This window comes from Protomyctophum bolini (genome assembly GCF_963924005.1).
Source record: "Protomyctophum bolini genome assembly, chromosome: 17".
In the NCBI taxonomy this organism is placed as follows: domain Eukaryota; kingdom Metazoa; phylum Chordata; class Actinopteri; order Myctophiformes; family Myctophidae; genus Protomyctophum; species Protomyctophum bolini.
Window position 1 is genome coordinate 25706169 of NC_137878.1, and position 21735 is coordinate 25727903.

The 21735-nt window shown below is 42.6% G+C and overlaps 1 protein-coding gene across 2 annotated transcripts; it reads left to right on the forward strand.

Annotated features, from left to right (window-relative positions):
• The first annotated feature begins 269 nt into the window (after nt 1-269).
• abcf1 (ATP-binding cassette, sub-family F (GCN20), member 1) lies at nt 270-21670 on the forward strand. Of its 2 annotated transcripts, XM_080787739.1 has the most exons (26): nt 270-480; nt 2719-2759; nt 2857-2934; nt 3514-3643; nt 4543-4577; nt 4665-4739; nt 6229-6288; nt 7642-7758; nt 8881-8967; nt 9062-9157; nt 9386-9508; nt 10375-10475; nt 10668-10753; nt 10922-11061; nt 12776-12924; nt 13369-13452; nt 13922-14046; nt 14279-14391; nt 18239-18413; nt 18851-18925; nt 19473-19543; nt 19630-19662; nt 20274-20442; nt 20533-20597; nt 20962-21034; nt 21154-21670. In XM_080787739.1, the coding sequence occupies exons 1-26, from the start codon at nt 420-422 to the stop codon at nt 21324-21326; spliced, it is 2535 nt and encodes an 844-aa protein (XP_080643865.1). In that variant the 5' UTR covers nt 270-419; the 3' UTR covers nt 21327-21670. The 2 variants fall into 2 exon arrangements, with proteins under 2 accessions (XP_080643865.1, XP_080643866.1); XM_080787740.1 differs by lacking the exon at nt 6229-6288.
• The last annotated feature ends 65 nt before the right edge of the window (nt 21671-21735 follow it).

The window sequence follows — 21735 nt, forward strand, 5'->3', positions numbered from 1 at the left end:
ATGCAAATTAGCTACTTGCTGAAACCACTTCACTTTCACAATATTCATAGGTTCAGCATTTCTCAATGAGCAAGAAAGAATGTGCTTCCATCCTTCCAAGGCTCCAAGCCTTCTTCTTTTTATTTTAAAATTGTACTATTTTTATTTTATGTGGGGAAACTAAATCTAAAAGCCTTAGCAAAATTGCGACCTCTAGAGTCAGAATATCACTTGTCAAGTCACCAATGTCGGTGTAACACGAGCCAATGAAAGTGGGTGATGGCACCGCGTCATCATCATACTGGGAAGTAAAGGCCGCATGTCATCTGTGTGGCTTAGAGTGAATTAGCCGGCGGCTGCTAAAGCTCACTGTCACTGTCAGAAAACAGAACATTTTAAAGTAATTTTAAGACAAAGTTACACAAATCAAAGCGACAGAAATGCCCAAGAAAGCGAAAGAAGAGGCAGAGCGGGACGGTGACGAAGCCGCCCCATCAGCAGGTAACTACATAACGGGCACTAGTTAAAAGCTAGGAGAGCTAACTAGCTAATATAGCCTCGTCCTCATCATCTGCTGGAATGATAACTAGCAAGCTAATTAAATGGTTGAACTATCCAAATAACAATGACAAATAAGCAGTGTTAGCACTCCCAACAACAACGCCAATGTATGCGTTGTTAACGACCCTGTTGGGCTGTTTGCAAAACCAGCGTCTCGCGTTAAAAGGGTCTTTAATTTTGAAGTGATGCAATGTCATTGTATTGTATTCACTTGTCTGGCACAGTTTTGTGAAATTAGTTTAATAGTTTGTATCTTGTAAATGACTATAGCTGTGAGTCATTTATGTTTATATTGGAGCAGTTATTAGCGCCAGTTATGCCATTTAAATATAGGCATGTGAGTTTGCTAATGTAACATAAGGGCCGGGGTGGGCAACTTTGATGATGGAGAGGGATTCCACACTCACTCCAGATGTAACCTCGCGTCACCAGCCTGTCCACAGAATGCACACATTGCATATATACTGTCTGGCAGAAAACTGCCCTATTTTAACGTTTTTTTTCTTCTATTTTTGCAATGTTTTAAGGAATCCTGAATAATCTTTTGCTATTTTTGAATTGCTATTAGTAAAAATTGTACCGGTATTTAATTTCAAATGCAGTTAGATAGGCTATACTTAATGAACTTAAATACAAATTGAGCGTAAAAAAATGACAATGCATGTTTAATACTATAGTCATAATTAAGCTACTAATATAGTATATATAGTAATATACTAATATAGACTGAAGTAATTAAAGTGGGCCATCTTTGCATGTTTGGAATTGTAATGGCTGAGATATAAGAATAAAAAAACTATATGTCAGTATTCCTGCAAGGCTGCACTCTTTGACTGACAGCATTGTTTTCATTCTATGTACGTTCCCTGCCGCTGGATGCAACTGGGCATTTTATTTTGAAGACCCCAAAATTAACCTGAAGCAAAATCGGCTAAAGCAAAGTCGGCTATCGTCATTTCATAAGTCATCCGAAGCGTTGATAATACTATAGTAGTAATATTAGTAATAACCTAATAACTCATCATTTCATGAGTCGTCCGAAGCGTTTGTAATAACTCATCCAAACTTGTCCTTGGCAGTCTGTGACTATGGACTAACCCATTTAGACCTGAGGCTGATTAAAAAAATGTCTTCTAAATCCTGACAGTTTTCTGAAAAATCCTATGTTTCTATGTCAGTGGTTCTCAAACTAATTCATGTCAAGGCAGTGGCGTATCCAGGAATGACGTTTTGGGCAGACAAGATGTGTTAATTGTCCTTGTCGTCTCCCCGCGCACAATCGTAGGGCCAAAGGTTTTCAAAGAGATATACCTGCCAGACGATTAGGATACAAAGGCTGAAAGGCACCCTTTCCAATGGGTGATTGAGGGTCGCGCTCTACCACAACGGCCAATCAGGTCTTGTTTTTGTCCTCTTTTTTTTTCTCATTATATGGATTTTGGCCAGGTCAGAAATGGATTTGGACAGGCGGACGTCTGCCCTCGCCTTATTGTAGATACGCCTCTGTGTCAAGGATCCCAGAAATTATATGAAATTGTCCGCCGACCCCCATCTGAAAATATGTTGTTCCAGGGACCTCCCCAGAAGCAAAGATTTGAGTTAAAAACGTATTTAAAGAATATATATATATATATTCAAAAATCTGCGCCACATTTTCACGATTTAAAAAAGAAATAGTAGATCTAGTGCCGTGCTATGAGCTTGTAGATCTGCTATTTTTCAATAGCTAAAGTAGAACATAATGCTTAAAACACCAAAAGGGGATCCCACCCAGAATGGATTAAACTCGTCCTTGGCAGTAAAAGAGTGAAGTTGAGGGGCCGCAGTTTCACTGCATGTATGGTACAGTATAAGGGCTGATTCATACTCCTATTTTAGAGCCGAATATAAGTCGGTTCGGCGCTGTAGAGCCTACAATTTGACGTCATTTGAGGTTCGGGGGGGTGGGTACCGTCCTAAAGTCGGCTCATCGGTGCTACTGAAAATGTCTGACGAGCCGAAATCATTTTGGCACTACAGCGCCGAACCAGCGGTAAAATAGGAGTATGAATTGGGTGTAAGGGGCAGGGCTAGGCTGATCTTGGGACATTGACTATTGTCGTTCGTTATATGGCTAATGATATCATGCTTTATTCTTTTTCTTCCCTTGGTGAACAATCTGCTCCCGCATCTGTGAAGCTGTGAAGAAAGGAAAGAAAGATAAAAAAGGCAAAAAGAGTGTAAGTTCACTTAACAGTATCCACTCAATGTATATACATTGACTGGTTTAAATGTGATACATTTTAACATTTTGCCTGTTCATTGTATGTAATCCAGTTTTTTGAGGAGCTTGCCACAGATGTCAAAGTTGAAAAGGAGGAGGAGGCACCTGTGAAGGACACACAGGGAAAACAGGTAACCTTCACTTGTAATTGGAAGAATGTGCTAGTGCTGGTGTATTTCGAACATGACTGTCTAATCATTTACACCATTAGGCTACTGAAAAATTACTTTGTGTGGTTGTTAAGGGTGTAATTTCACAAAACATTTGTAACAGGACATGAATAACACTGTCATACCTCAGCCAATAACAGGACATTAATAACACTGTCATACTTTAGCAGCCAAATCCCCCTTTTGTCTATTCTGAGCGGCGCTAGCACCTCCTATGCCCAGCTTTCCAGGTTTGTGTAAACACGGACATTGACTTGTGATTGGCCTGATGATCGCCCCATAGCGATGATTTGATTGGCTGAGCAAAGTACATGATAAAAGATAAAAGTGAGGGCAGAAGAGTGAAGATGCCAAAAGTGATTGGCCGGAATGACTTTTGTGATGATTTTATTGGCTAAGCATGGAATGTGATGTATGATGATACATTGGAGGGGCCCTTTGAGTCCCCCATTGTAACCTGTTCCAGGTTTTTGTGAAGACACAAATTCTAGCCCAAGTGCACCCTGCACACATTGAAAAAATGTTGTTTGTTCTTCTCAGCCTCAAAAAAAGAAGAAAGACCGCCGGAAAGGGAGAGGTGGTGGGGGAGATGACGATGAAGATGCAGACATTATGGAGAAGCTGAAAAAGCTGTCGGTGCAAGCCAGCGATGAGGATGACGAGGAGCCTGGTAAACAGTTGCAGACTCTTGTGCCCTTTAATGATGAGTGTCATTATTTTTTCCGTATGTGATTTGAAATTTGCGCGTCAAGCTTTAGCAACACTGTGGCGAACAATTAGACTTGTAGGGTCATTTTAAAGCGGGTGTGTTAGTGGGTGATAATCGGACGTCACTTTTAGCCAAATAACATTTTAAGAGGAGCTTAACATTTGGAACTTCTCGCTCAAAATGCACTCATTTGTCAAAACTCGTCCATGGTATCTCTGGAATCAATGTACACAGTACAGTATAGCATTACAGGTCAGCACTGGAAAACATTAAATGGCTGACAAATGTAAAACAAATACTGGAGGCTGGCTTTCAGGCCATTTAACTATATGAACCCTAGTGCATTGGTTCCCAAACCTTTTCATGTCAAGGACCCCCAAATTGACACTCATTAGCCCGCGGAGCCCCATTTGAAAAGATACGCCAGGGACCTCCATAAGAGAAGATTTTTACGGCTCTAGCAATGATTCTCAACCTGTTTAATTTCAAGGACCCCGAGTTTGACATGCATCTTAGTTTACAGACCCCCATTTAATGGCATTTCTATCTCTGGGACCCCCGATTTATATTGTAAACTCTGAGAGTGTACAAATGGACCTGTTAGGGTCAATTTCGTTTCATTTGTACTCTGTCAGAGTTACAGACCCATAAGGGTCCATTTGGTTCCAAACTATCATTTAGCTGGGGACCCCCTGGAACTCCCTCAAGGACCCCTGGAACCACGGAAATAGATGATCAGTAACAGAGCCCTGGGGGACCCCTCTGGTCAACTAAGTATATAATAGGGTTTAAGTCGTCAATTTTCTTTTGTGAAATAACAAATGGCAATAACGGCAAGCCTCTCCTTTTTTTCTCCACAGCATTTGTCCCCAGTAAAGGTGGCAAGAACAATAAGGTTTGTTGAGAATATTTTTTTCCTGTGATGGTTTTTAAGAGTTTTGCTCTGGTGTTCTGCATGGTAAGCATCTTTGTATCTTTTCAGGGTGGGAACATCTTCGCTGCTCTCGGTCAGAGTGACGATGAAGGTTCTTTTGATGGAGATCGACCACCACAAATGGTACTGTGGTTTTTCTTTTGTGTGTAGTTGTACAGTAGAAAAGTTTATTGAAGCATGTTCTACCCAGAGTGTAGAGTAGGAGAGTAGCGACACGCTTTGATCTCGCCGCAAAGCGGGTGCCTATGGGCTATAGTTCCAAACATTGCTCCCATGACTGGAACTATCCCATTGAGATAGAATGAGCACTTCCGCATTCCATTGTTACAATGGGAGTCAACGCTAGTGTCACTCTCTTACTATATTACTCTGGTTCTACCTAGTTGTCTGTTGCCATTGTCTGCCCCACCATTGGGGGCGACATTTTTCAGGCTTTGCTTTGTTTGACTAGAAAGTGTAGAAAGAGCTTTGGTTTGTTTTTTTGTTGGCCTATTTGTTATGTCTTTTTTTTCCCCCTGACTAATTGTCTCCACCAGGCCAAAGGCCTGTGGGGAGAGTATGTTTTGCACTTCGTCCGTCCGTGTGTGTGTCCGTCCGTCCGTCCGTTATCAGCTAATCTCCGGCACCGTTGGCCCGATCCATGCCAAACTTTGCACACACACTCCCTGGATACCAACGATGAACCTCTGCCCCAAAATATTCCTCAACGGCCTGTTATAGCGCCACCATGAGGCCGATTTAGGCAAAACACACGTCCGTTATCAGCTAATCTCCGGCACCGTTGGCCCGATCCATGCCTAACTTTGCACACACACTCCCTGGATGCCAACGATGAACCTCTGCCCCAAATATTCCTCAACGGCCTGTTATAGCACCACCATGAGGCCGATTTAGGCAAAACACATTTCTGTATGTCTGTATATCTTATGTATGCGCACTCCCTAGAGGCCATGGAAAAACATTGTTCCTGCATCCCTCCACATCTGCCGGTTATAGCGCCACCATGAGGCCGATTTCTGTAAAACACATTGCTTATGTTAGTCGCACATATTTCATCCAAATCTCACGCAACATGATCTCTGTAGTCATGTGATCAAGACGAGTCTGTTGGATTTCTCAGATTCTACAACGATTGGCTTACACACTATCTCTATAGTCATGTGTTCAAGACGGATCTGTCCGATATATCATTTTCCATCCTAATTGGCTAACATTGGCTTTCAACGTTTGCAGGATTAGCCCGTTTTGAACAAAAAGCCTCAAATCAACTAATTGCCATCCAAGGCAAGAAGAAATGGCACCCTTTTCACATTGGCCTATTATAGCGCCACCAGGAGGCCACAACCTGACCTGCCCTGGTGGAGACCTGTGCCGATGGGCACTTTATCTAGTTAAGCTATACCGTCCTTTGGCTATTGATCTGTACTGTTCTGTTCTTTGCTCTGAGCAGTGAGCATAGATATTTGGAATTTGTACTAAAGATGCACAAATGAACCAGCTCCAGAAGGTTATTATATTGATGTTTTTAAACATCTGTTCTTTGTAGGCTGAGAGGTTATTTACTGAAAACGATGGGTATATCTCTGTAAATGTCTGTCCGTCTTTGATACAGGAGGTTGAGAAGGTGTCTAAAGGCAAGAAAAAAGCTAAATCTAAGCCTATGAAGGTGCAGGTGGGTTCTAAAAAAAGGTTCTGTATCTATTCTATACTATCCATCACGCTCCATCTTTGTTTATTTCCTGTCTCAAGAAAAGAGAAAAGAACCTGCACACTCATCTGCTCCAAAAGTTATACTTTATTGACGACGTTTCAAGCCAAGGCTCTTCATCTGGTAAAACTCCAGGAGTTTGACCAGACGAAGAGCCTTGGCTTCTCTTTTCTTGATGCTACTTTTGAACCCAGCACCTCTACTAAAGTGATGTGCGTATTAGTTTTTATTTCCTGTGTTACCTTAGATTTATTTTCTTCATTGTTTCCATGTAGTGGGACTTGAAGGTGGAAGGCAACATTTCACATCAATTTCGTTCTTCACTGACGTTCTCATTCTTATCTTCAGCCCCACTTGGGATGGGATTAGCTTCCTGAACTTTCTCTTGTGTATAATTACTAACACGTCTGTTGTTTCACAAATGTACCTTATTTGGATGGGATTGGCATGCCTGTATATTCTCGCCAGTATTGCAGAAGTGGCCGTGGTTCGTCTTCGATCATAGATACAGCATCAGATGACGGTCAAAAGCAATTGTTGCAAAGAAAATGTCTTTAAATCATACAGTTTCAATCTGGACGGTGATCAGAGTTAAGTTATCGGAGTACCCCTGAGCTTGCTGAAAAACCATTTATATTTTTAACCATAATTTATACCGAGCTAGTGTGTCATAAACACAGACATGCTGTAGCTGATCTAGAAAGGGTTCATAATATGACCAGATTTGACTGAGGGCCTGCCATCGTGCAACCTCCAGCTTTGAGGAGAAAAACTTTATTTTCTATTTTTATCCAAAATTAGTTAATAGCACAGGCAGACTCTTCACATACTAGAGCATGTCTGAAATAAGTGTCAGAGCTGAAATCGACAATGCTTAAACATGTAGCTAGGTGTAATGTTAGAGTCCACAGAAGTGAACCTTTCAAGCCTGTTTTCTCAACTCGCTGTTTTCTGCAAGACATTACTCTATAAACCATATCTCCAAAACTGGTGGGTCAAACTGAACAACCAATATGTCAATTTGAAGCTATGATTCCCTGCTTTCGTATGACATGAAAAAAATCCAATGGCAGCCCCTCAGTCAAATTTTGCCACATATTGGGTACGTCTATACACAACATTACCTAACCTTCACTGGACAAACTCATCCCATCCAAAGTTCCAAACAGGAATTTTGTTTTTTCACATCGAGTCCTCGGCACGAGAACTCTGTTGCAGGCAGCACTAGTCCACTGTGGATGCAGTCTGTCTTGAGACTGAGGTGTTTGTCATCTTAGCAAAACAAACTGTTTAATCACACTTTTTTTACATTATCAGTTTGCATCCGATGAGGATGAGAAGGAAGACGAAAAGGAAAAGGAAGTCGAGGAGAAACCCAAGAAGACGGAACCCAAAAAGGAACCCAAACCAGCCAAGGTCCAAACACAGCAGAAGGCAAGTTAATAACGAGTCAGATGCATGCATCAGTGCTACAGACCACTTTGTACCGCTCAGTGATCGATTTAGCCACTTAAACCCTATATATATATATATATATATATAATACTTTGTTGATCAGGTTCCCCCAGATCTCTATAGACCAGGGGTTCTCAACGTTTTTGGCTAGTGACCCCAGGAAATGCTTTGGCCATGTCTCGACCCCTGCCCCCCTCCCCACCCCCAATACGAACTGACTGCAAAATCATAAATGAATACTGAAACCAGATATAATCATTAAAAGAGAATTCCATGCTAGAACTTACTTTTATTTGTAGTTGTTACGTCCCCACCAAAGAGGTCCAGGTGTTATTTTGTGCAAAAGCGTGGTTATTTCCCCTACCATAAGCCCTCAATGAATTTAATTGAATGGGGCATTGGGGTGCTAATTCGCTTATTTCCATCGCTCAAAAATCAATTTTTGTATATATCCTCTCTTAATGTAAATAGTATCCCAAGCGGCACACTTTACTACTTATTTCGATGGAAATAAGTGAATTAGCACAAAAGCACAACCCCCATTATGGGCTTATATTAGGGGAAATGGCCAATTATGCACTTTTGCACAAAATAACACCTGGACCTCTTTGGTGGGGACGGAACAACTACAAATAAAAGTAAGTTCTAGCATGGAATTCTCCTTTAAGGAAAGTTTATGCATGTACTATGTATGTAAACTCTTCATTTCCTTTTTCCAGCCATTCAGTTATATAATATATATATACCGGTATGTATATATATATATATATATATATATATATATATATATATATATATATATATATATAATTTTCTTTTAATAATTTGGGGACCCACCATATGGATTATCCATGGAGCAGTGCCCTGTCGGCCAGGTGTAGCTAATCAGTTAATGGTACACCTCAGTAATGGCCGCTGCCAAGGAGGGCACCCCTCTGTGGATTCGTCTGTACTTGGTCCCTTCCTTTTTACCCTCTACACAAAATGTCTTTCTAGTAGTAGCTCACACTGCTTCGCAGCTTGTAGATCTGCTGTTTTCTGCAAATGTTGCGAATGGAGAATTGGCGGTTATGTTTTTTATGTCATACCTTTCCCAAGTAGAAGGGAAAGCCGGTTCCCACACCACGCAGCGAAGACGAGGAGGAGGAGGAAGAAGAGGAGAGTGATGGGGATAATGACACCATGATGGTACGTTTTTCTCCTATGAAGCTTTGTGCTGATCTCTGCATTTATTGGGGTCTTGTGTTTTTAAATCTTTCTTGTGGTTCGTTCAACCCATCAGTGTGCTGAGGACGTTATCGCAGAGCAGGCCAAGAAGGACGATGACGACCCATTGGCAAACCTTAGCAAGAAGGAGAAAAAGAAGATAAAGAAAAAGGTAATTGGGAAGAGCTGTGGTTGAGGACCATTTATGGGCATAGCGGTCGCACTGGCGGTTCGGAGCATCTCTATATATGCCGCCTTATGTATGGGCGTAGCGGTTCTGGACATCCACCTATGCAAACGACTCCAGGCAGTGCACTTAAAGTCTGTCTGATGGAACACTGCCTAGCTTATTATTTCAGTCTGCTTGCTCTGGGTCTGACCATAATGTGTATAATTCCAGATGGAGTATGAGAAGCAGGTTGCCAGTGTGCGTGCCCAGAATGCAATAGAAGGAGACTTCTCTGTGTCCCAGGCTGAGTTGTCCTCCAGACAAGCCATGCTGGAGAATGCCTCTGATATCAAGGTGAGCTGCCTGTCATCACAATACAAATGACTTCACTGTTTCTGCATCAAATAACCCTACCTACCCCAACAAAACATAAAAAAACAAGAAAAAGAAAAATCCATTAATTCCCCGAACACCCGGGGTTATTTAATCCATTAAATCATAGCGCCCAGCGATTTATAGCAGCGGAGCACATTTAGTGACGGACCGGATGTTATCCCGGATGTGGCTGAAGTAGCTAGACACTCTTGATGCGATCGACAACAACGGGAGGTATGATTTTACCTGATGATTTTATCCAAAGGCTTTACATAGATTGTGCATTACATTCACCCATTCACACACGCATTGATATGATATGATATGATATAGTACTTTATTGTCAGTTCACACTGAAATTTGTCTTGCGACACAAGCAGCCAGGTATGCAGAACAACAAAACACAGAGAACAAGACAATTTACATACATAAAGACATGAGCAATATCCACCGCTTAGATTATCCTGTGGCTACTACATCTCCTGATTGAGCCTCAAGGTCGACTGGTAGACAAAGGACCTCTTTAGTCTGACCTTGTTGTATGCTCGCCATTCATACACCGATGGCGGCGGAAACCATGTAAGGCACAAACCAGCACATCAGGAGCAATTAGGGGTTCAGACTCAGAGTCTTGCTCAAGGACACTTCGACACTCTTCGACACAACTCTGGGGGAGCCCGGGTTCGAACTGGCAACCTTGCGGTTCCCATTCGGCCACTCTACCACTGAACCACCACCGCCGTCATCAAACTTTGAGGGACATAGACAATATGATATTAAATATTAAACTGTTTTAAAATGCATGTTATTTCTGCTAATGTGTCCTCAAATCTCTAACCCACCAGCTGGAGAAGTTCAGCATATCTGCTCACGGAAAGCAACTTTTTGTCAACGCTGACCTTCTGATTGTGGCGGGCAGACGATATGGCTTGGTTGGACCAAATGGGTAAATTCTCTCATTCAAGACACGGCCTAGATTAGAATACCCTTATTAGAAGGACAAACTCCTTGAGATGAACCATCTCATTTTCAAGCGGATCCTTAACACAAATGTACAGAGAGTACACTACATAAAACACGACTTAATATAAAAAATTATCAGTAACAAACTGTTACTCTCCTGTCTCTCTTCTATCAGCAAAGGAAAGACCACATTACTGAAACACATTGCCAACAGAGCACTAAGTATTCCCCCCAACATTGATGTGCTGCTGTGTGAACAAGGTAAGAATGAACTCTACTGGAATGAATTCCTGGATCTCGATCTCTCTCTCTCTTGATCTCTCTCTCTCTCGATCTCTCTCATCCTCTGCTCACTGTCCCCCTGTGTCTCTCTCTCTCTCTCCCTCTCATCCTCTGCTCACTGTCCCCCTGTGTCTCTCCACCCGTCAGAGGTGCTGGCCGACGACACTCCTGCCGTCCAGGCGGTGCTGAAAGCAGACACCCGTCGCCTGAAGCTCCTGGAAGAAGAGAAGTCGCTACAGGCCCTGCTGGAGAAAGGAGAGGACAGTGTGGCAGAGAGACTAGATAAGGTGAGAGACATTGGGCCAGATTCAGCAAGCAATTTACGCTCATATTTTTTGCTTACCGACCGATTTCTACGTTAACGTGTGGAATTAATAATTTTCCTTTGGCCGTGACTTTGGGCATATTCTACGACCATTTCCAAGTCAAGTGACAAGCTGACTTTCAGGGTCGGTGATGAAAGCCTAAATGCATTTAGTATACTTTAGTATTCATGCTGAATCAATTAATACTAATAGTTCCAAACCTCAAATAAAATATGTAGGCTAATAGGCTATGTCCCCCAACATTGATCAGCACAAATAATTATAGCTTATACATATAGCCGAATTATTTTTATTGCACAGTTTGCGCTTGTAGGCCTATGCATAATTTCTACTCTGGTTCACAAACATGACGGTCTGACGGAGACAGACCGTCATTGCCAATGCAGCTCTTAATTGCCAAGTATAGCCTTGGTTCTGAGGTTGAATTTAAATAAATTAACTAGAGTGGCATTATAAGTGGGATTAGCCTATCTATTCTAACAATTGTAAAGTTGTCACGTGGCGAAAAAGATGTGAACACAAGCCAATGAAAAGATGTGAACATCAGCCAATGAAAAGATGTGAACATCATAAAATGTGGCCACCAGCCAATCAGAGCCAACATGTGCTCACCCGTCACTAGCTCTCTCCTTTGCCTGCTGCGAGCCTGCAATCTGATCTCCCTCTCTCCGAGTCCGGCCGCAGAGAAACATCTTCGCGGAAGGAGTAATAGTCGGCTCACCATTTTTCTTATTCCTTCTAAATCTCTGTATATAAAATTATAGCTCCAACAGCGAATCTCTTAGTTACAGCAACATTGTTATTCGACAGTATTTGGTTTGTGCCTAACTATTACAATTACACTGTTCGCCGAGTACTTTTGCTTGCGCGCACACACGCACACACACGCCTGGAAGCCACGATCTCTCTCTCTCTCGCCACGCCACACACACACACACACACACACACACACACAGGAATAGCCATGCAGGCTATACACTATGTCTTTCTCCGCACGCGACCGGCAAAGCGGCCGCGAAATTCTAGTACTTTATAAGTGAGATTAGCCTATACTTTATAACATTCAGTCAGTTGACATAGCGACAGACTTTCCTGTCAAAATAAGCTGATCTACAAGTTCATGCGGTGCATTGCGGAGCACCGCGTTCACCGTTGTAAGCTTGGAGATCTGTGCATTTTGCAGGTTGTGACATTTTTCACCTGAGATAATATATTTCCTGTTGCCTTATATGGCGTGAAATGGGCGTGTATGTTCTATTTACGCAAGGCGACACCGGGCGAAACGCTTGGGAGAGACATTAGAGAAATTAGCTGCAGCCGTGATGTGCACAGAAGCCACAGATGAAGGCAGGTACACCACCTTTGATGAATGGCACGTGAGATTGAGCGTACGGAATATACACACTCATTTACGCACTTCATTTACACCTGGTGGTAAATTGCCTTTGTGAATCTGGCCCATTGTCGCGTTTATTCCATGTTCCCATGGTCATGAAAGAAGTGGAAAGTTGTTTTTCAGGTCAGAGGAAACCTCAATGAGGTTTGTCTATTAAATGGAATAGAATGTCATGGGGGGTGTTTAATTATGACATAAGAGAACAATTGTCACTTGTATATTATAATGGGTTCTCTTTGAAACTGGACAAGGCTCACTCTGTTGTCTTGTCTTTTCCAGGTCTATGAGGAGCTTAGGGCCATTGGAGCTGCAGCCGCAGAGGCTAAAGCACGTCGTATCTTGGCCGGTCTCTCTTTCACTCCTGAGATGCAGAACAGACCCACCAAGAAGTTCTCAGGAGGTTGGAGAATGAGGGTATCCCTCGCCAGGTACAACATTTTAGAAAGTTTTTTTTAATGTTAAATCTTGCCTTTAGGGACCACCAGGTTGAAATTGTTTAACCCATTCTGGGCGGGAACCCCTTTTGGTGTTTTAAGCATTATGTTGTACTTTAGCTATTGAAAAATAGCAGATCTACAAGCTCATAGCACGGCACTTGGTTCCGCGCTATGAGCTTGTAGATCTGCTGGTTGGAGCTTGTTAGATCTGCTGGTTGGATCTCCCTGGTTGGAACAACATATTTTTAGATGGGCGTCGGCGGCCAATTACATATAGTTCTGGGGGTCTTTGACATGAAATAGTTTGAGAACCACTGACTCAGAAAACTGTCATGATTTGGAAGACATTTGTAGAATCGAACTTGGGTCTAAATTGTTTAGCTTGTGTTGTAGGCTTACATAACACTGTTCTTCCACACCTGTTTTCCTTCCCAGAGCTCTGTTCATGGAGCCCACACTCCTGATGCTGGATGAGCCCACCAACCACCTGGACCTGAATGCCGTCATCTGGCTTAACAAGTACCGTGCCGCTTTTATCATTTAGAATTTTAGAGCTACATGACAATGCCAGTGTCTTCTAATCCAAATTGATTGGTTGTGGCTATCAAACAATTAACGGCCTCCTTGATTATTGCATATAAATGCTTCAATGACCTGCCTTTCACTATGGGCAACCGGCCCAGGCACCCAGACTCTGGAATGACCTACCTTTGGCTTTAAGGCTAGCTAATTCAGTGTCTACTTTCAAATCACCTTTGAAAACATATTTGTACACTAAAGCCTTTCCTTAGATTTATCATCTTGCTCATTTTTCATGTCCATGTATGTATATGCTTTGGTTCTATTATCGTCTTATACTGTCTATTTTATGCATTTCATTTGATTGTTGTTGGTTATCCCTTGACATTGTAAAGCACATTATAAACATTGTTTTTGAAAAGCGCTTGTTTCATTTTGGGTTTTTTTTTATCTTCTGCTCTATTTAAAGCTACCTTCAAGGCTGGAAGAAGACTCTCCTCATCGTTTCCCACGACCAGAGTTTCCTGGACGAAGTTTGTACAGACATCATGCACTTGGACTACCAGAAACTGTTCTATTACAGGGGCAACTACCGTACGTACACATTTACAGCTCCACGTACAAAACCTGTCGCTGTGTCCTCGTCTAAAGAATACGATACCATCACCCCTTAGGTGCCGATGTATTTTTTTCCGGTATATCCGCAAAGGTTTTTCACACAGTTTTAGACCATTCACTGAATTTAGATGTGACCAGACAAGAGTAGGCGGAGATCTCTGGTCTTCTGACAGGGCTACACTAAATTAATTTCTTTCCTTTCCAAAAGTGACATTTAAGAAGATGTATGTGCAGAAACAGAAGGAGCTTCAGAAGCAGTTCGACAAGCAGGAGAAGAAGCTCAAGGACCTGAAGGCTGGTGGCAAGTCGACCAAACAGGCTGTGAGTAGAGCTTTCTATGTTACTAAGAGATTAGCCACATCCCATGGACACACCCAGTCGGCTGTTGGTCGTCTCATATTTTATTGTAGCTAGCATTATCTAACCGCATTGCCTATCATGAATTAACCAGTTGGACTGGACATTATAACTAGCTAACTGAGGCAAACAAGCATTTGGTTTTTATCTGGTATCCAGGAAAATTCTAAATGGAACTGCTTGCACGCACTTTAATCTCTTCTGACAATCATGGCCATTTCTTTCCAAGATTTTAAGAAGATTGAGTTGGCTCTATAGGCTTTTAACTAGTTCAGAACAATGCAGGTAATAACGGATCTCCTCACACAACCACTCTTGAAATAGACTCATTAATTAGGGAAAATATTTGTCTTGTCATTAGCTGAGCGTTGCCACTCCGCAGTGTTTGAATTTGGTGACTGGTAATTTCTTATCACCAAAAGTATTCAGAAAAATGCACATAAGTGCACAAACACCCGCACACTGTCTGCACTTGCAATATGAACACTTTTATTAGGCAACGTTTCGGTCAAAGACCTTCTTCAGGCATCACTTTGTGCACTTTATGTGCATTTTTCTGAATACATTGAGCTAGTGATGCACCGAATATTCGGCCGCAGAAAATATTCGGCAGAAAATGGCTAAAAAAGCATTTTCAGCCTATTCGGTTTCTGCCCAAATAGGCAGAAAATATATCACCGAATAGTGTATGCAATTAATGCATTCAAAAGAGCTGAATCAATTTTTCTGGACCCATAATAGTGATTATTATTTAGGTTAAGTTTTGCCATAACCATTTATTTTGCCATAAATCAGGTAGCTTTAAGGTACGGCCATGACGGCAATGGTAGGAACAAATATGTATACCGGTAATATTAATCATATTCGGATATTCGGTTTTCGGCCAACTGTTTCCTATATTTGGTGTTCGGTTTCGGCCAAGAATTTCCCTTTCGGTGCATCCCTACATTGAGCCCTGCCTACAGTCCTACGCACTCGTCTCAGAGCCTATCAGGTGTGCATAAGACTACTTGGTTTGATACTGTAAATCGCGCTGGATTAAAAGCGTCTGCTAAATGTCTAAATTGTAAATGATCAAATCACCGGTCTGTTTCAATAGAGGCCAGGGGTGTTTAATGAGATGCATCATGTCCACCGATTAGTTTTGTTTGCTAGACAGACTATTCTCATGTGATCCTCCTTTTTCCCCAGTCACTCTATGTAAAACATTGCTTTAACATATTTTTTTATAGGCGGCTAATTAGAATAATACAAGCATAGATTAACCATTTTAATGATAAATGCACCACATCGCAATTTGTCAACTTGTTGTGAATGCAGTGATTGCGAACGCACTGAGCACTAACTATGAGACCTAGCAGAACATGTCTGTGTCTGTGTGTCACGCTGTAACACCACCCGCCCGCCACCAGAGGGCGCAGCTGTCACACACACACACACACACACACACACACACACACACACACACACACAACTTAACTTAAAAAAAACTTAAAGTAGTAATTTATTCTAATTGTTATTGCAATTTACGAGCAGCGTTCGCTTCCCGCGTTCGCGTGTCTTACTTGTTAGTTAGTTAGTTGCTGCGAGAGTGAGGTCTAAACAAAGCCATAGCCAACACCAACTCGGGGTTCCTGGATCGCTGCCCTGCACAATCCCCCCCCCCCCCCCCCCCTGCCGCAGCGGGGGGAAAAACGTTTTTCTTTTTTTTTCGTTTTGTACTTTATTTACAGTCTGCTAATGAACACAGTGCGCTTTCAGTTCACAACGAACAGATTACATTGTCAGCATCTTGTTTCAACATTTCAGCATGATCAATGATAAACAGTAAAGAATGAAATAGTTTCAGCAATAATAGCGTAATTGTCGCGGTCGCTTACACTTTACCATTTTAGAATTATTATCTCTTAAAGGCTCCGGGGCCTTGACAGCGGGCACCGGAGTCGGTGTGGCGGTGGCGGGCACTGGGAGCCGGGTCTTGGTGGCGGCGTCCGCCTCGGCACTGTCGGCAGCTACGTTGGCGGCGGCGGGCACTGGGATCTTGTCGGCGGGCGCCGGAGTCGGTGTGGCGGGCACTAGGAGCCGGGTCTTGGTGGCGGCGTCCGCCACGGCAGCTACGTTGTCTGTGGCGGGCACCGGGATCTTGGCCGCGGGAGCCGGAGTCGGTGTGGTGGTGGCGGGCACTGGGAGCCGGGTCTTGGTGGCGGTGCCGAATTGTAGCATGGACTGGACTAATCTCTTCTTGGCTGGAGGTGGCTTCATCATAGTAGTCAAATGGAAATAAAGCCTGTAGCCTACTGTAGCCTACTGCAATGCAACATTTATACTCTCTACCTGGCAGCAGAAGAAAAGCCACCTTATTAGCATCGAATGAATACCTGTTCGCCCACCACCTCAGTGGCCCAAGCACCCCCCACCCCCGTAAAGGTGTGTGACTACGTGACAAAATGACCAGGAGGAGGGGATCTTCAGCCTTCATCTCAGTGGGTGCTGTTTGGCTTATTATTTTGTCAGTGGGTGCCTAACCCCTCAGGCACTCCCGAAGTTGACGCCGCTGCCCTCCTGGTTTTGCCCAGCAATTTTGCCCAGCAATTTATTTTTGCTGGGCAAAGCTCAGCTAATTTTCTCCCATAGGTGAACTTGTAACTTGTGAACTTGTAGATTGGCTAAACATGTCTATTTAGGGACACCACAGTAAGTGTTAACAGGATACCCATTGATATGCATCTACTAGGTCCATTCATGTTAATTTCCACCACACCACTCCCGTCTGTTTCGCAGGGTTTCTCTTTCAAAGCACTGAGCCTGAGTGTAATTGTTAATGAGTGCAGTGTAGTGTCTCAAGAAACTATAGATACCGGGTTAAAGATGCATTATCATATGAATGGAATGGAATGCCTTTCATCATGTTCTAGCCATTAAAAAAGTAGGTAAAGTACTGATGTCATGTGGTCAGGTTTCACATTTAAAATAGTGCATTTATATAGCGCCTTTATCCAAGGCACTTTACATGGATTGTGCATTACATTCACCCATTCACACATACACATGCATACACCGATGGCGACGGAAACCATGCAAGGCACCAACCTGCACATCGGGAGAAATTGGGGGTTCAGTGTCTTGCTGCTCAAGGACACTTCGACACTAACTCTGGGGGAGCCCGGGTTCGAACAGGCAACCTTGCAGTTACCATCCAGCCACTCTACCCCTGAGCCACTGCCATGCATCATATGCATTTCATACTATCCCACAACAATGGTACAAAGAACATGGACAGTACTAACACGTGTCTGTGTACCTTTCCAGGTGAAGTGAATTGTCTTGTCATGGAGCCATGTTGGTCCTCTCAAATAATAATTGAAATGTGGGAAATGTTCATTGTCAGGTCAGGTCCTGAAAGGAATAGTTCACCCAAGAAATTACTTTTATTTCTATCGTTTACTTATGCCATGATATATTCAATAAGAGGAGAATTTTCATGTGTATGTTCCCTTTCACTGAACAATCCAACTAACTAAGAAAATGGTTGAAATGAAGAAAATTGGAGGCCAAGATTAACGGCAGCAAAACGGTATAAAAAAGATTCATAGATTTTGGTGCTTCTAGTCTAGTGTAAATACTATTTTGCTATAAGGTGGTCTGAAACGTTCACCGTTATTGTTCGATTGAAACTTGTCTCATACAGTCTGTTGGTCTTGCTGACATTTTTGCAACACTCAACGCCATTTTGTTTTGTTTTTATAGAAGCAGACGAAGGACGCACTGACTGACCAGAAAACATTTTGTTTTGTTGTTATTTTGCCATTAGGAGAAGCAGACGAAGGACGCGCTGACCAGAAAACAAGCAAAGGGCAAAAAGAAAGGCGCTATGGAGGAAGAGAGCCAGGATAGTCAGGAGCTCCTGAAGAGACCCAAAGAATACACCGTCAAGTTCACCTTCCCTGACCCCCCGCCGCTCTCTCCCCCCATCTTGGGACTACATTGTAAGCGCTTTCTGAAATCAGGTTCCTTTGCAGGGACGTGCACACATAGACATCAAAGGGGGCTTCTTCAGCCCCTGAACTTGAACGCAACATTTTGCATTGAACCAATTTGTTTAGAACACAGTTCGAAAACGCCGTACACCGCATCTCCAGTAGATAAAGAGTGCAGGGTTGCGCCCCGAAAATAGCTTATAAGCTCTCAACGCGTCGCAGCGCGACGTGTTGTGAGCTTGTAGATCTGCTGTTTTGGGCCAAAGGTGCCCTCTTATGGGATTTCAGCCCCTGCCTCTCTAACACTCTGCACGTGCCTGCTCCTTTGTGTCTGTCTGTCAATCAAATATTCATCAGGACCTTATGTGTGATTGCCAAGACTGTATGTGTGATTGCTTTGCGTACATGCATATACATCAACTCTGCTATTCTTATCCCTAATACAGGTGTTGACTTTGGCTATGAGGGACAAAAGCCTCTTTTTAGGAATGTGGACTTTGGAATTGACATGGAGTCCAGGAGTAAGTGTACCACTTTAATTTGAGCCATTAAAGCGCAATTTAGCCCATTTCTAAATCTAACCTGAATCCATGTTGTTCATTGCGACTTTGCGAGGACATGAAAAAATAACTTTGCAATGTGCCGTGTGTAGAGAGGTCGATCTCAGCACTGGAGAGTCAAATGGAATGATGGGATTCAAATAGAATATTGGCAAAGATTCCCTACAATTTAGGCATTTAGCAGACGCTCTTAATCCAGAGCGTTCCAGTAACCAAGAACAAAAACATGGTTATACATAAAAATAGTCATGAATCATACATAAGCTAAGAACCTAACAGTGGAATGTCTATATAATGAAACTATGTGTATAATCCGTATATACTTAAGTTACATAAGTTGAGCCTTTGCATATTGTACGCCTGCAAGGTTGTTGAGGCTAGGGCAAGTGCTACGGACTAAGAAGGAGCTAACCAGTAGTTAAACCTCTAACTTGTTTTTATTGTATTTTATTGTTTTATTGTTTGTCTCACCCCTGTTAACTTTTGATTCTCATATTCCCATCCACAGTTTGCATAGTTGGACCCAATGGCGTTGGAAAAAGTACCCTATTACTGCTGCTCACTGGAAAACTAAACCCAGTAAGTCTGAGAAAATTCCCCACGTTTTTGTTCTACCTCGAGTCGATGTACATTCTTGTGAGTAAACTGAACTAATCATCTTTCAGGGCAAAGGTGAAATGAGGAAGAATCATCGGCTGGTGAGTTAAACCTTTCCTGACCTTTTGAGAACTTTAAATCTTAAAATACCCTTATGAATAGATAATTGACTTTGAACATTTTCACTCTGTTGTATGGTCAGGTAATGTTAGCTGTTGAATGGTCAGGTAATGTTATGAATGTTCAGGGCCTGGTCGGCGTTCAGAACGTGTGCCAGTTTGGAGCAGGCTTGATTTGTTCTTCGCATTTGTCCCATCTCTTGGAGCGGTGACCCGCAGCCAAGGAGCGGTGAGCTGCAGCCGTGCCACGCTCGAAAATCATTTGATTAGTTGATTTTACCCCCCAATCCAACCCTTGATGCTAAGTGCCAAGCAGGGAGGCATTGGGTCCCATTTTTACAGTCTTTGGGATAGAACCCCCGACCTCCCAGTTTCAGGGCGGACAATCTAGTGGTTAATACCCACTTGACACCGTGTATTGGTAAATGATGAATTAGACATGGTGGGCCCTATTGTAAACAAGTGTAATACTTGGTGTCGTCCACAGTTAACAGTTTTGTATTGAGTTGTGCTTGAAATGTACTGTAAGTCTCCAATCTGTTAATAAACTAATCAATCAATGTCAATGTCCCCCCCCCCCCCTCCCCTTGTAGAAAGTGGGTTTCTTCAACCAGCAGTATGCAGACCAGCTGAACATGGACGAAGCAGCCACAGAGTATCTTCAGAGGAACTTCAACCTTCAATATCAGGACAGCAGGAAGTGCCTGGGTCGCTTTGGCCTGGAGAGCCACGCGCACACCATTCAGATATCCAAACTCTCAGGTAAGAACAAAAGATGATTATGGAATCAATTCACACTTTTGAATTACGGTAGTGTTTGGTGATCTTGGTAACGTACAATTTCTTCAACAGGAGGACAGAAGGCGCGTGTAGTATTTGCTGAGCTGGCTTGCCGCCAACCTGATGTACTGATCTTGGTACGTGCAGCTTATACGTCTTGGGGTGGAATTATTAATGAATATTTGATTAAAGCTGCTATAAGCTATAATGTCAATTTTAATGACCCTTTTTATTTTATGTGTAGAACGCTCCCAAAAAAGATTTTGTCTCTGACGCATCTAGGGGCTTTTTGGGGGGAGCGTTTTACTCCTTGCTGGCTGTCCGAATACCAAAAAGAATAAAGATTTTGACATATTATTGCTTATAGCAGCTTTAATCGACTAATGAAATAACAGGTTTAGTATTGTAAATGTCTAATGTTTACCACTTAAACCCTCTTGACTGGGGGTCAACTTGTGAGCATTTCAGATCTTGATTAATAACTCTAAATTAATCTATCAGGATGAACCCACTAACAACCTGGATATTGAGTCGATTGATGCCTTATCAGAAGCCATCAATGAATACAAAGGAGGTATGTAGTCATTTAACGATAAACAATGTGGCTACACATTATGAACATGATGGTAATATACTGAAATGATTTACTGCTTGGACAATAAGTAATTGGTGATGGTCTCCACTCTTCTACAGCTGTTATCATTGTGAGTCACGATGCCAGGCTTATCACTGAGACTAAGTGTAATATGTGGGTAGTCGAGGACTGTGCGGTCAATCAGATTGATGGCGACTTTGATGACTACAAGCGGGAGGTGTTGGAGGCGCTAGGAGAAACCCTTGTCAACAAGATCAAGGAAAAGGAGTGACCTCAGAGAGGGCCTACAGATCAAAATCCAATGCAACCCGTCACACAAAAGCAAGGCCATGCGTCGTCAGTGCTGGTGTTCTCTTGGACTATGTGCTTCATAGATGCTATCGGGCATGTTATGGCTAAGCTGCTGTGGAATGACACTGTAACGGAATTGAATGAGGAAACTAGTTTTAGTCACCATAAAACCTACCGAGAGGAAATGTCATACATTAACACTGACTCTCCATATAATGTAGAAATAATGCTTGAATTAACATGGACTACCCATAATATCTGGATAAATGGTCTATGATCAAGTCCTGCAAAAGCCAAAACAATAAAGATTTTTTTTCATCATAATATTGCTGTTTATTGTAAATTCCTTTGGAATAATGCAGAGCAGGTAAAGTATGTGGGAGAAATGG

Excerpts from the sequence above, each read along its gene's own strand:
- abcf1 (XM_080787739.1), top strand. The coding sequence starts at position 420 with ATGCCCAAGAAAGCGAAAGAAGAGGCAGAGCGGGACGGTGACGAAGCC. Across the intron at positions 18,414-18,850 it reads CCCCATCTTGGGACTACATT|GTGTTGACTTTGGCTATGAG; the intron begins GTAAGCGCTTTC and ends TCCCTAATACAG. Across the intron at positions 19,544-19,629 it reads TCACTGGAAAACTAAACCCA|GGCAAAGGTGAAATGAGGAA; the intron begins GTAAGTCTGAGA and ends ATCATCTTTCAG.